This window comes from Microtus oregoni, unplaced genomic scaffold (assembly GCF_018167655.1).
Source record: "Microtus oregoni isolate MIOR12 unplaced genomic scaffold, Mior012 000011F_ref0000422, whole genome shotgun sequence".
NCBI classification, from domain to species: domain Eukaryota; kingdom Metazoa; phylum Chordata; class Mammalia; order Rodentia; family Cricetidae; genus Microtus; species Microtus oregoni.
The window spans coordinates 46,788,381-46,802,879 of NW_024543070.1; the positions used below are offsets into that span (position 1 = coordinate 46,788,381).

The 14,499-nt window shown below is 41.9% G+C and overlaps 1 protein-coding gene across 3 annotated transcripts in view; it reads right to left on the bottom strand.

The window, feature by feature from the left end:
• Positions 1-14,499, bottom strand: part of LOC121453181 (N-alpha-acetyltransferase 35, NatC auxiliary subunit) — a 46,152-nt gene that overhangs the window by 18,391 nt on the left and 13,262 nt on the right. For all 3 annotated transcript variants that reach the window (XM_041659710.1, XM_041659711.1, XM_041659712.1), the window contains exons 7-12: positions 10,176-10,242; positions 10,046-10,089; positions 9,334-9,384; positions 8,674-8,757; positions 7,750-7,864; positions 4,537-4,715 (exon numbers count right to left, since the gene is read on the bottom strand). In XM_041659710.1, coding sequence (XP_041515644.1) covers positions 4,537-4,715; positions 7,750-7,864; positions 8,674-8,757; positions 9,334-9,384; positions 10,046-10,089; positions 10,176-10,242 — 540 coding nt within the window. The remainder of the gene's footprint in view (positions 1-4,536; positions 4,716-7,749; positions 7,865-8,673; positions 8,758-9,333; positions 9,385-10,045; positions 10,090-10,175; positions 10,243-14,499) is intronic.

Below are 14,499 nucleotides of genomic sequence, written 5' to 3' on the forward strand. Positions count from 1 at the left end.
ACCATGTTTCTCGGTACATTCGGAGCTCACAACCACAACTGCTTACAACTCCAATTCCAGGGGGATCTGACACCACTAGCCTTCAAGGACACATGCATTCATGTGTACATACCCACACACAGAAAACACATACACATAATTTAAAGTAATAAAAATAAATCTTAAAAAAAAAGAACTATCAGTAACCAGACAACTGGTATTACTTAGGATGAAGACCAAGAAATATGGGTTTACATAAGAGAGAAAAGACAAGAAAATACACAAAACATTAATATTTAAAAACTGAGAGACAGTGGCTAGTTTATTATATTTTTTCAACCTTTCCATTTTTATTAAGTGTAAATTTTAATATTTGAAATGATTAAAGCTAGGCATGTGGACTTTGTAACGCCTATGAATTGCTGCAGACTGGCAGTGAGGATAAAAGAGATGTGTGTTCCCAGGAGATGTCACCATGGAAAGCAGTTATCACAGACAGCCTGTGGCTCCATTTAGCTTCCAAAGCAGAGTATGAATCTTCCAAGAACAGCACTTAACAATATCAGAGATGGCATTAGAAAAGCCATCATAGCCCAAACCATCAGGGCAAAGCTGTAGTAATCAGGGACTCTGACATCCCTGATCGCTGCGAAAAGTGTCTAACATACACGACGGCAAAGGGAAGAAGGGTAACTCACCTAACTCCTGCCTACTTAGTCAGTTTTCTTTTTCTCCTTTGGTATTCCCTCTAGTTATGACCCCTGCTATAACATCCATGAGGTGCGTTAACTCCTTTGGTATTCCCTCTAGTTATGACCCTGCTATAACATCCATGCAGTGCGCTAACTCCTTTGGTATTCCCTCTAGTTATGACCCCTGCTATAACATCCATGCAGTGCGTTAACTCCTTTGGTATTCCCTCTAGTTATGACCCTGCTATAACATCCATGCAGTGTGTTAACTCCCTCTAGCTATGACCCCTGCTATAACATCCCTGCAGTGAGTTAACTCCCTCTAGTTATGACCCTGCTATAACATCCCTGCAGTGAGTTAACTCCCTCTAGTTATGACCCTGCTATAACATCCCTGCAGTGCGTTAACTCCCTCTAGTTATGACCCTGCTATAACATCCCTGCAGTGCGTTAACTCCCTCTAGTTATGACCCTGCTATAACATCCCTGCAGTGCGTTAACTCCTTTTAGAGGAAACACACCTACACTCTCCGGTTACACCTGCTGTCGTCACAATCACTCTAGCTCCTTTACTGGCTTCTCTTCTTCAGTCTAAATTTTAAGTATGCTTTTCTTCAGCTACTTATACCCCAGACATCTTAGCTAGGTTTCTACTCTGTGATGAAACACCAGAACCAAAAGCAACTTTGGGTAGGAAAGGGTTTATTTGGCTTCATATGCTTTCACTTCACTCTGCATCACTGAAGCAAGTCAGGCCAGGAACGCAAACAGGGCAGGAGCTGATGCTGAGACCATGTAAGGGTGCTGTTAATTGGCTTGCTCCTCATCGCTTGTTCAGCCTGCTTTCTTATAGAACCCAGGGCCTCCAGTCCAGGGAAGGCACACTGAAGAATGGGCTGGGCTCTCCTCCATCAATCACAATTTAAAATGTCCTACAGCTGGATCTTGTGGAGGTATTTTCTCAGCTGAGGTCCTTCTTTTCAGACGACATCAGCTTGTGTCGAGTAGACACAGTGAGCATGTGCATATCTGCATGCTGTACTGAGCATACTACCAAAGCCTATCTTCTGTGTCTGTGAGGGTACACAATGGACATATATCCTTAAACGTAAAACTGACATTCACTAGACACACTGTTTTGTTGTGGAATATCCCTTTATACTATGTGAAGATATGTCACTGTGATTGGTTTAATAAAAACCTAAACAGTCAGTAGGTAGGAAAGATTTTTAGGGCAGAGAGAATGCTGGGAAGGGTAGAGAAGCAATGAGATGCAGAGCGAGCAGGATGGGCAATGCAGAGATGAGATAATAAAGAAAAGAAGAAAATAAATTAATAGAAACGGGTTAATTTAAGTTGTAAAACTAGTTAGAAACAAGCCTAGGCTACCGCCTGAGTGTTCATCATTAACAATAAGTCTCTGTGTGGATATCTGGGAGCTGGTAGGCAGGACAGAAAAATCAGTCTCAACTGTTTAGTGGCTGAATGGCATTTATTTTACTCATAGAATGGACAGTCACCACTAAAAATTTAATATTTCACGTTTCTCAAGTCATAAATAGTGCAACAAATATACTCTAATGTGTGTGCGTGTGTGTGTGTGTGTGTGCATGTGAGCACACAGCTGTGAATGCATGTGAAGGACAGACGTCAATATTCGGTCTCTTCATTGATAGTTCCCTGAAGCACAGCTAATAAAAACTCAAGACAGAGAAACTGTAGTTCAACCTGAAGATCCAAAAAGCAAACAGCCAGTTACTGGCTCTTACCTCTACTTCAGTCCAAAAATGGCGATCCTGCTTCCAGAAATCTCAGAATGGGACCGAGACTGAGTCTGCTCCCATTTTATAATCCTCTCTAGAGCTGGGATTAAAGGTGTGCACCACTGGGATTAAAGGCATGCACCACCCGGTTTCTACGGCAAACTAGTGTGGCTACTGGGATAAAGGTGTGTGTTATTGCGGCCTGGTCTGTAAGGCTGGCCAGTGTGGCTGTTTTACACTCTGACTTCAGGCAGGCTTTATTTACTAAAATAAAAATGAAATGCCACTACAGCTCTCCGTCTTATTGAAATAGGGTCTCTCACTGAGCCTGGAGCTATACCTGTCAATCTGGTTTGTTTTCCTTACATGTAACTACGCCTTGCCACCTGACACTTATCTGAACCTCGACAACGGCAGACCTGCGCACAGCAGACACAGACTGTTAGCCCTTTCCCTCCCTCTCTCCCTATCCACACTGCCTACCACGCACTGCCTGACGCCTTTCAGAGAGGCATCTGTCCTCCCTTACTATGTGCTCTTAACACAGCCCCAGCAGCCCAGGCCTGGCTCCCCCAGCTCCCTCTACTGACAAGGCAAATCAGAGTCCCTAAGGATGGAAGAAAACTAAGGAGTTACACTGCTGTGCTAGTATGTCACTAGGGATGAGTCACACTTGACCCAAGAACAGACAGTATAATGATGGTTGAAAGTTAAATTAATGGTAACTATTTTAATGTGTACGAAAAAGATCAATAAATAACTATTGGGAAACCTGCAAAACTAGGAAATTGTGAGTCTAAGTATTAAGAAAAAAAATCTGACTTATGTATACCAGAGCACTGCAGAAATGTATGGGAAGCATTTGCTGTGTAATAGTCTCAAAACAGACCTTTCCCTTGCTTATTGTTTTGCATTGAGCTAAGGTCTTATTACATAGCCCAGGTTAGCTCAAAACCCAAGCTTCTTCTGCTTCAGTGTCCCTGGTGCTGGGATTAGAGCCACTCACCAACGAGATTTTAGCTTTGTTGGGCTTCCAATTAGAAAGATGTTCTCACTCAACAAAGACAGTACATGTTGTATAGGTTTACATAAAAAGGTTTCATCTTTGTACTGTCTGTCTGTTATAAAGGCAAAATAATAAAAATGACCTAAATGTAATTTGTTATGAATGGACTAAATACTAGTTATGTTATATAAGCTTACAGTGGGATATGTCTTCAAAAGAATGTAGAAATATGCATATTTGCTGATATAAAAAGAAGCATCAAGCCGGGCGGCGGTGGCGCACACATTTAATCCCAGCATTCAGGAGGCAGAGGCAGGCGGATCTCTGTGAGTTCGAGGCCAGCCTGGTCTACAAGAGCTAGTTCCAGGACAGGCTATAGAGAAACCCCATCTTGAAAAGCCAAAAAAAAAAAAAAAAAAAAAAAAAAAGGCAAAGAAAAAAACCCCCAAAAAACAAACAAACAACAACAACAACAAAAAAGAAAGCATCAGTAACACAAAAGATTTCAAGAGAACAAAACAACAAACAGATTACCAAGCACCATGATCTCATGTTCATATGCAAGAACACTAAAAACTCAGATCTGGCAACACAAGTCCGAAGTCTCCACTATTTAGGAGACTAGGGCTGAAGTCCCACGTTCAAGGCCTGGCTGGACCACAGAGCCAGTCAATGCCAGCCTGAACAATTTAGTGAGAGCCTATCTCAAAGTAAAGAATTTAAAAAGGGCTGGAAACATAGCTCAGAGGTGGAAGACTAACCTAGCATGTATGGCATTTAAGAACAACTCTCTTTATATTCTCTACTTCTCATACACACACACACCCATATATACACATACACACAGAGAAAGTATTTTGAAGGCAGAATCTATAGTTACCAAATCCTATTCCTACAATTTGGGTGATTTACCTAGTGTCTTAAGTTTAGCTTCTCAATTTCTAAAAATGTCTCAAATCCTTACGAAAATGAATCGTGTTACGTGTGTGCGTACACACTCTACCCCAAAGCTACTTACTGTTCTGTCAGTCTGTCTCTAGAGTGGCAAACTATCCTCTTACTTCACCAAAGCTCCAGAATATAGTTTTATACTTACCAGAATACAATGTAAATTTGGTAAGGTCACAACTTCACAGACTGTTTTGATTCTGTCTATTAATCTTGAGAAATAGTTGACCATTTCTTCTCTTTTAATTATTTTTGCATAGCGAGGGAAGGTGGGTGGAAGTAGTCTCTGGTTAACGAGGGGCTCAAAACCCATCATAATGGGATGGTCTATAGAAGAAAGAGGAAAGTAATATTTCCAGTATCTTTCTGGATTTCAAAATGAAAACTATTAAATATAAAACAAAAAAGCCCAAATTTTAAAGCCATTTCCAAATTCTAATCACAAAAGTCTAATAAATTTACAACTAATTTATGTATCCATATATAAATTTGAATGAGATTTAGTAACATCAAATTGTACTTCCTAGCTACATGAAGGTGGTAGATGTTAGAGCCAAAGACTATAGCAGCAGGCATTCAACAAAGGCCAGGGATAACAGCTGAGTTTGATCTCCAGTCTAAGAGCAGACCTAACGTCTACTGCTGCCTGGAGGGTCACCAATAAGTGACTAGCTAACCAGTTTTATGTCCAACGGCCCTCCTAAAACAACAGACTTTCCAGAATACAACACTGTATGACCTGCATCTTGACAAACATGGCTATACATGGTTTTATACGTCTTATATAACATCTTTTTCTTGGAAGTAGCTTACATGAATCATCTTTATACAAGACCAAGACAAGAGCAGACTCTCAGATGAAAACCTCAGCCCACAAGCTTTCTTCTGAGCTGTTCAGTGGGCATTTCTACTTGGCACCCCACATCTCAAAAGGCAATTTCATGCACCGTGTTTCTCCTAATCGTACCCTCTCAGACAAGAGAAGCTTCGCCTTCAGTGCTTCACCTAGTTTCCACTTAAATCAGTCAACTCTTAAGGCTCCTATGCCTATTGCTGCTTCTCTTGCTTCACTCTGACACTATGTATGACTGCTCCTTCACTAAATTAATCCTATGCACTGCCATCTCAATTTTCTATGTGCAATACAGTCTTTTTCTACCACAAAAGCCTAAAAAATGTGTGTGTGTGTATGTATGTACGGATGGATGTGTGCCTACAAGAATTTATGTGAATCATGTGCATTCAGGAGCATAGAGTCTAAAGACTGACCCCTGGAACTGGAGTTACAGGCAGTTGTGAGCTACCATACAGGTGCTGGGAATCAAACCCAGATCCTCTGCAAAAGCAGTCAGCACTCTCAACCTCTGAAATCTCTCCAATCTCCCATCTGTCCCAAGTTTTGCTCATTCCCCCTTCTGTACAATGCAGTGTCCTAAGGATCACTGGAAAGAGGTCAGTGGTTTCCTGAGACTCAACAGAAAAAATCAAGATAGCTCTTTGACTCTATGAGGGCTGTTTTTTTGTTTGTTTCAGTATGTATCCGTGTTTTGTCTGCAAATATGCCTGTGTGCTACGTGTGTCCATTGCCCATGGAGTTCAGAAGAGGGACATCAGATCCCCAGGACCAGAGATACAGAGAGTTGTGAGCTGCTATGCAGGTGCTAGTAGTCAAACCCAGCCCTCTGGAAGAGACACTAGTGCTCTTAATTGCTGAGCCATCTCTCCAGTCCCAGGACAGCTGTTTCACAAATCCATCGTATGTACAGAGATTACATACATAAATCCCATTCCCAACTATATTCACTGTCTTTATCATTTTAAGTGGGAAAAAAGGCTTTGCTCCCATTTATAATTAACTTAGGCATGTCATTATTCCATATACATTTTGCTGGGTGGTAGTGGTGCACGCCTTTAATCCCAGCACTCAGGAGGCAGAGGCAGGTGGATCTATATTAGTTCAAGGCCAGTCTGGTCTAAACAGTGAGTTTCAGGATAGCCAGGACTACACAGAAAAACCGTATCTTGAAAAAACTAAAAAACAAGGATAAAAAGTTAAGCTGAGAACTGGGTGAGAGAGCTCTGTGGCAGAGTGCTTGACTAGCACACATGAGGCGCTGAGTCCAACCTTGGCAGCATAAACACACAACAAACTGAACCTGGGACTTGGTGAGACACCTGCAAGCCCAGCACTTGCAAGCCTGAGGCAGGACAAACTGAGAGTACCCTTATTCGCTCTCACAACATTAAACTAAGTCTGAAATTATCAAGGAATGCTCTTAAGTTCTTTATACATAGATGTTTAGGCCTCCTACAAGCAGGCAACTCAATAAGTAATAGATACTGTCCCAGAGTCAGCCGTCCCTACCGCAGTGAGAAAGAACACTGAGAACAACACCTGAGGAGGTGAGAAAGGCTCATTTGGCTCACAACTGCAGGCCACAGGCCATCACTGTAGGGAACCCAAGGCAGCAGAAACCTGGTGCAGCTGTCATAACCACAGCAGAGGGCAGAGAGAATAAAATGCATGCAAGTTTGCTCTCAGGCCCCTTCCTCCACCCTTACATGATTCAGGACCCAGCCTAGGGAATGGTGGTACCCACAGTGATAGTAAATATATCCACCTCGAAACAACCAAGAAAATTCCCCAGAACATGCCCAGAAGAAAATTTGAACACAGAATTTCTGTAATCACAAGTAAGCTACTTTAACATGTTAGAGTCATTTTATAAACATTTCCAGAATTAGATCATACTGTGTTTCAGAGTTGTGGATATTTTACACCTCAATAATCTCACGACTACAAAAACCATCCCATGAGCTTTAGGGATAATCAGTGTTGCTTTACACTCTAAAATGTTGACCCACTAGGGAATTTTACAGCAGAAATACACTGTTCCTGCTAAAGCTCATTTAACATACAAAATATGAATGCTACCAACATGTCAAGCACTCTATTCCTAAAACTCTTCAGTCTCATGCACAAGTACATTGTAGTGTGAAGACAGGCAGCCGTGAGTACCATGAACCTCAGGAACACGAGACTATGTAACGACTGTAATGGGTTTCTCAAAGAAATAAAGGAGATGATAAAAAAGCAAGTTACTGCTGGCATCCGTAGTACAAACAAAAGACAGGGTACATATAGAGTTCAACAATAAGGTACAAGAAAGATATGGCCAAGTTCTACCAACTGTTTTTAATCTAGACTAAATCAACAAAGCAGTCTAAAGCACTCTTAAGTATTACGAGGAAACACCCCAAAGTTGAAGCAAACTGACTTAAATGAAAGTCGGAGCAAACTATATTGCATGTTTGGCTATGTAGTAAGAAAATACAAGTAAGAGTAAACATGGAGAATTACCTCCTTTGGTAGTGCCATTCTGGGCCTGGATGCCATGATGCAATGAAGTGTGGATGGCAGAAAGAAGGTCTGCTGCTTGGACCATTAGTTTCTGAGCCTCTGCAACAGCACTGGTCTAGCAAACAAATCACCAAAAACACACTTTAACACATAGGAGAGGTCCTACAATAGCGCTGAGATCCGTGCACACTGCAGTACAGGGATCCTCACAGAAGGGGAGGTCCCACAACAGCGCTGAGATCCGTGCACACTGCAGTACACGGATCCTCATAGAAGGGGAGGTCCTACAACAGCGCTGAGATCCGTGCACACTGCAGTACACGGATCCTCATAGAAGGGGAGGTCCCACAACAGCGCTGAGATCCGTGCACACTGCAGTACACGGATCCTCATAGAAGGGGAGGTCCTACAACAGCGCTGAGATCCGTGCACACTGCAGTACACGGATCCTCATAGAAGGGGAGGTCCCACAACAGCGCTGAGATCCGTGCACACTGCAGTACACAGATCCTCATAGAAGGGGAGGTCCTACAACAGCGCTGAGATCCGTGCACACTGCAGTACACGGATCCTCACAAATTATTCACTTAATGCATGATGCCCAAATTCTGACAGGATACAAAGCATTTTCCCCTCAAATCTGTATCTTATGATATGATAAAAATGAAACGGTAAATATGTCTGGCTTATGATCAGAGATACAGTCATTTACAAATATGGGGTGGAGGGAATCCAGGAAAGAGAGACCTGAATCAATATTTACCTATCAGTAAGACATTTCAGTGTGTGACAGACACAACTGTAAAGCAGTAATAACTCCTAACTAAGGAAAACGACGACTGTGGTGTAAGCACAGCAAGAACAGAGAACTGTGAGAGCAGGGAGGACACTGTCCAAAACTGACCAATCACGGCATTCCCTTACCTCTTTCTTAGTAAAGGCTATGAGCACTGTCAGCAGCACACGCGTGAACTTCACTCTGCTGAATGCTGCCAAGCACTGCTGGTGCTGCAAAGACAGAAGTGTGGTGAGGAGCAGGGCATGCAAAGGCCCAGCTGCAGAGGCTGATTTTAGCACTGCAACTCCTAACCTGTGTCAGTAAAAGGGCCTCTCCTTGGCTTTTTAAATGCCCCAAAACAAGCCACCAAAAACTAGTAAACAAAGCCTCCTCCTCTGAAACAGGAAAGAAACTACATTGTACACATCAGCAACAGGACTGACTTTAATCCAAAGTCAGAACGAGGCCATTATCTCAAAACCATGAACTTAGCAGTTATAAAAGGGTTGAAAGTTTCAGCAACTTTTGATATGGAAATTTTTGATTTTGCTAAGTTTTGAAACATCTAAAAGTAATCTTTTATTCTAGTTCCTACTTCCCAGAAATTCTGAAGTTTTGAAACAACATATTCAAAAGAGCTGTATTACCATTCTATAGATAAAAACACAAGAGGAATTAAGTCCCCTGCAGTGTCCAGTTAAAGAAATACTGTAAGGAGACTTCCATCAATGGCAATGCAGTTCAGAGACCTACAGCATTAAAGATGGGCTTTTCTGACATTCTCTAGAAAAAATAAAGGCAGTTACTTCTAGTTCAACTTCTGGATCTCTCTCTTCTCCTTGTCGACTTCGAGTACTCTAAAATTAAAAAATAAAATAAATTAAGACAAATACAACTCTAGAGAAGTCAAGAAAAAGTTAATCTACTGAGAATACACAAAAATCTATGTTCACAAAAAATATCTGAAAGATAGAAAAAAGGTTGTGTCCAGTACTTCCCTTTTTCCTATGGATGTTTTATGCAGGTATTTGTATATAGATTAGAAAGATTGTGAAAAGAAGCAGGTATTAAAACAATACATATAGCAGAAGCAAAGTACATGGCCACAATGCGACCGCCTTTTTAAAAGTCCTAGCACCTGGGAGGCAGAAGCAGAGTGACTGATCTCTGAGTTCAAGGGCAGCCTGGTCTACAGAGTAAGATTCGAAACCCTGTCTCAAAAACAAAACAAAAAACACAACCACATACACACACACACACACACACTTCTGAAGATTTCAAAACCAGTTCACAACAAAAATCACTATCACCATTAAAAATCCTATCATTTTAAAAAAGAGCCTGGCTGATCCTGATGGTGCATACCTTTAACCCTAGCACCAAGGAGGCAAAGGCAAGCAGGGTGAAGTGAGTTCAAACCCAGCCTGATCTACCTATTGACTTCCAGGCGAGGCTACAGAGTTAAACTTTGTCTCAAAAAAAACAAAACAAGTCCTAAACAAAGAAAGGAAAACATACCTTCACTCTCCTTTGCATATCATCTTCCACGTCTTTCAGCATTCCTAGAATGAGAAATAGTAAGTTTTAAAACAAATCAGCATGCAAAACACACAAATTATTGTGAATTATCTCTGTAAATGGTTTATACCTGTAACTCGAAGATCTGTCACACTGTTGGCCATTTTAAATCCGTATGTCATTGACTGGAAATCTTCCTATATAAAAAAGAATTAATTAAGCTCTTGGATAGCAGCAACCGTATTTTTCTAACAAAATGACCAGTTACTTATAAAGAAATAGCATGCTATTCAGCATGTCTCAATATTGCCATTATACAGCTAGCCTTCCTTGCAGGCGTACAACTAGACACCTTGACATTACTGCTGTTATCTGTCCTGGGCTTTATCTGCTTGTTAGTGGTCTAGAGGTTAAGCATTCTCAAGTAGCACTACTCAAAGAAAACAGCAAATGTACATTTTATAGGCCATGGTTTAAAAAAAAATATAAAAACAAAACAAAAAAAAAAAAACAAGTCGGGCAGTGGTGGCACACACCTTTAATCCCAGAACCTGGGAGGCAGACAGGAGAATGTGAGTTTGAGGCTAGCCTGGCCTACAGACGCAGTTCCAAGATAGCCAAGGTTACAAAGAGAAACCCTGTCTCAAAAAGACAAAACAAAAAACCAAAAATCAAACCAAAGCATGGTTCTCCAGCAACTCCCGTCCCCGGCAAATTTCACTGCTAAGACAGGGGATTCACTGGGTTTACTCTGAAGAATGAATTTAACATTATCTTGTTGTGTGGTATTTCCCCCGTATAATAAATTTCTACAAATACATACAATTCTGGGATGCTTAGTAAAAAACAATGAGCACTGAATTCAACCGAGAATCATGTAAGGAAAGAGACAAAACACAAATCACAGATCCAAGTAGTGAGATGCACATGCCTGGTCTTCTAAAGACCCCAGGTGCGGTTTCAGAGGGTCAGTGTACCCCCTTTATTTCTTTGGACCTCTACTTCTCAAGTCTTACGTACCCAAGAGGAGCCCGATGTCCACTTTCTAGCACTTACCAGATGGGCACTCTACTTCCACCTCCTCATACGTGTGAGGAGCCTGAGGATCTGACCTGCAAGTTAACCTAATTCCTTCTCATCTCTCTCTAGTTCATTTCTGTATACCAGACACTTCCACCACTTGCTACAATTGTCCCTGATATAATTTTTTTGGGTGGTGGTGGTGGTGGTAGCAGGGACAACACACTACTTAGCGCTGGTTGGCCTGGAACTCAAGAGAGAGTGCTGGGACAAAGGTGTGCACCACCATCTATGGACTAGTCCTTGTGATGTGTTCAAGCACCCAATGCCAAAGGACTCCTACACAAGTCAGAATATGCCACTTGCCCCCATAGCAAAGTTCTTACCTGGTTTCATACCTCACAGTAACCTTTGTGCATGTTGGTACCACTCTCAAGGCCCACCCTAACTATATTCCAGCTCACAGCGTCTGTCCTTAGCTGGCATTTCTCTCTTAACACGCTTGCGTGTCCCCTTAGCCACAGAGCTTCTCACCACACAACATTCCACATGTGCTTATTTACTTATGTATTAACTACTTTGTCCCAAAGAATATATTTACAAAACTAGGGCCTTAATCCCCTGCTTCATCTTCAGGGCTCAGCACAGGGTTTGGCACGTAAGTACTTACTGTTCAATATGCACTAATGAATGATTTTGTGCTGGGTGTTTTTTGTCAACTTGACACAAAGCTAGAAGGATGTGAGTAGGAAGAGGGAATCTTAATGCCTTGGTTAGTGAACTACGCAGGAGGCCCAGCCCTGTGTGCGGTCGGCCTTGGGCAGGAAGTCCCAGGCTGCAGAAGCAGTCAGCAGCAGCACTCCTCCCTGCCTTCTGCTTTAGTTCCTGTTCCCAGGTTCCCGCCTTCCTTGAGTTCTTCCCCTGATTCTCTAAGTGCTGGCTAGTTTATTGTCAACTCAACACAGTAGACTTACTTGGGAAGAGGGACCCTCAATTAAGAAAATGCCTCCGTAAGATTTGCCTATATGCAAATCTGTAGTATACTTCTTAATTAGCGATTGATGTGGAAAGGCCCAGCTCACTGTGGGTGTTGCCACCTCAGGGCAGGTGGTTGTCCTAGGGTATAAGACAGTAGCAGGCTGAACATGCCAGGAGAAGCAAACCAGTAAGCGGCATACACCAGGGACTCTGCGCCTCAGCTGCTGCCTCCTGTTTCCTGCCCTGGCTGCTCTCAGGACCAAGTGGGGGCCTGAGGACTGTACTGAAATAAACCCTGTCCTCCCAAGGAGCTTTTTTTCAGGTCTGTGGTTTTTTGTTTTTTTTCTTAAATCACCATTGAAACCCTAACTAAGTCTGACTTACTGCACGGGGGGGGGGGGGTGTCAAAATGTAAAAGGCAAATTACTAAATACATTGGGGGATAGCAAGAACTGTCCAACACCAGAGAATATCTGCTTCATTTAGAATGAGCTAGGTACTGCTTACTCCATGGTGGCCATGAATGAGCACAGAGCCCATGTAGGCAGATAGGCAGATCTATCTTTTCAAAAGAAAAGTCTGAGTTTTTAAGTTTACTGTATATCAAATCTTCCTTTAAAAAACTATGTAGGTCAACTGTGAGAAGACAACCAACCAACCTATTAGGTTTTAACCAAAAGACCTAAGGGAAGGTGTTTTCTAGGGGAACGTGGCAGGCTCTGTTTAGGTGTGTGTGCATGATTCACAGCATGGGTCAGGCTGTCTAACAAGAATTGAGTTGGCGTCACTGGAGCACTACTCCAGGGGAGACACAAAAACAAACTGCTGCCACGAAAATGTTTGTTCTGAAAGCTTTGTGGAATTGCAGACAAAAATCACTGCCAACCCAGGAAGGCCAGATACTGACTATACCCACTATCCAGACAGCGACTGAAGGCAGCCTGAGTCAGGGCTACGACACAAGAAATGGGATCTGTTTCACAGGACAGTTTTACATTGCTGTGACAGAAATTATAGAACAAAGAGATGTGGAATCATCCTTCTGTACTGTGAAGACGTGCTACCCTCGTTAGTTTAATAAAGAGCCACCTGGCTAACAGCTTGACAGAAAAAGGTTAGATGGGAGAGCTAGACCGAAAGAACGCTGGGAACAAGGGCAGTCCCAGCCAGACGCAGAGGGAGGACATGTAGGAAGCCACGTGACAGCATGTAAATAGAAATGTGCTAATTTAAGCTGTAACAGCTAGTTATAACAAGTCTAAGCTATAAGCTAGCCATTTATAATTAATAATAAGTCTATGTAGTTATTTTGGAGCTGGCTGATAGGACAGAAAAGTCTGCCACCATATGGCGTCCAAGGTCTGGCACCTACATCCACATAAGGCCTAAGAAAGTTTTTAAAATGGTTCTAAACGTGGGGCTGGAGAGATGGTTCAGAGGTTCAGAGCACTGACTGCTCTTCCAGAGGTCCTGAGTTCAATTCCCAGCAACCACATGGTGGCTCACAACCATCTGTAATGAGATCTGGTGCCCTCTTCTGGCCTGCAGGCGTATGTGCAGGCAGAATGCTGTATCCACAATAAATAAATCTATCTTTACAAAAAAAAAAAAAACCATTTAAAAAAAAGGGTTTTAAACAGACAGAAACAGAGTCAAACACTGTTTCCTAGTCTCATGCCGGCCATGGTATAGACACGTCTCCTGGCAGCTGCCTGCGTGCTTGAGTAGCCATAGCTGTTTAAGATTTTGCTCACGAGCACAGAAAAGATTACAGATATGCAGTAAAGCAAGTTCAGAGAGAACAAAAAACCTCTAAACAGGGTACAGTGCATTTAAAAATCTGTTTAGGCTTAAAGAAAAGAGAAAGTGTATAGACAGTCATTTAAAAAGTAAGTAGTTTAAAAATAATAAAGTCTTTAAAGAGAAATGAAGTAATAGATATATAAATAATGAGATGATAAGCAAAGAATGGCTTTTAAATTTTTCAATATATGCAAATAAAATAAAATCCATACTTTATCTATGAAGTGCAATTTACATTTCCCAAAGATAATAAAATGTTGAAATTTTAAGAAAAGAATTTAGTCATGCAGATTGGGAAATATAAAGGGAGTTTGGATCCTGTATGTTATTGTGTTGACTTTGAATTTTCTGATTGCTAATAAGTAAAAAACAGTCGCTAAGAGACCTGGAGTTGAAAGGAGGACCGCTGAAACAAACAGCCTAGCAATTTTATGACTGAACTTTACTTTTATCAAACGGAAGTCAAAAGTGCTTTGGAAACAAGAGGCCATGGATGTTCCAGGTTAATATGGATCAGGTTTCATCAGGGAAGACCTCCTGAATCTTGGCAGGCGATTGTATCAACAAAGGCTACAACTGGTCCTTCCATTTACCCCAATTTTCTCAGGGACCCCTTAAGATCCCTTTGCCCCCAGACAAGAGGAAGCAGTCTA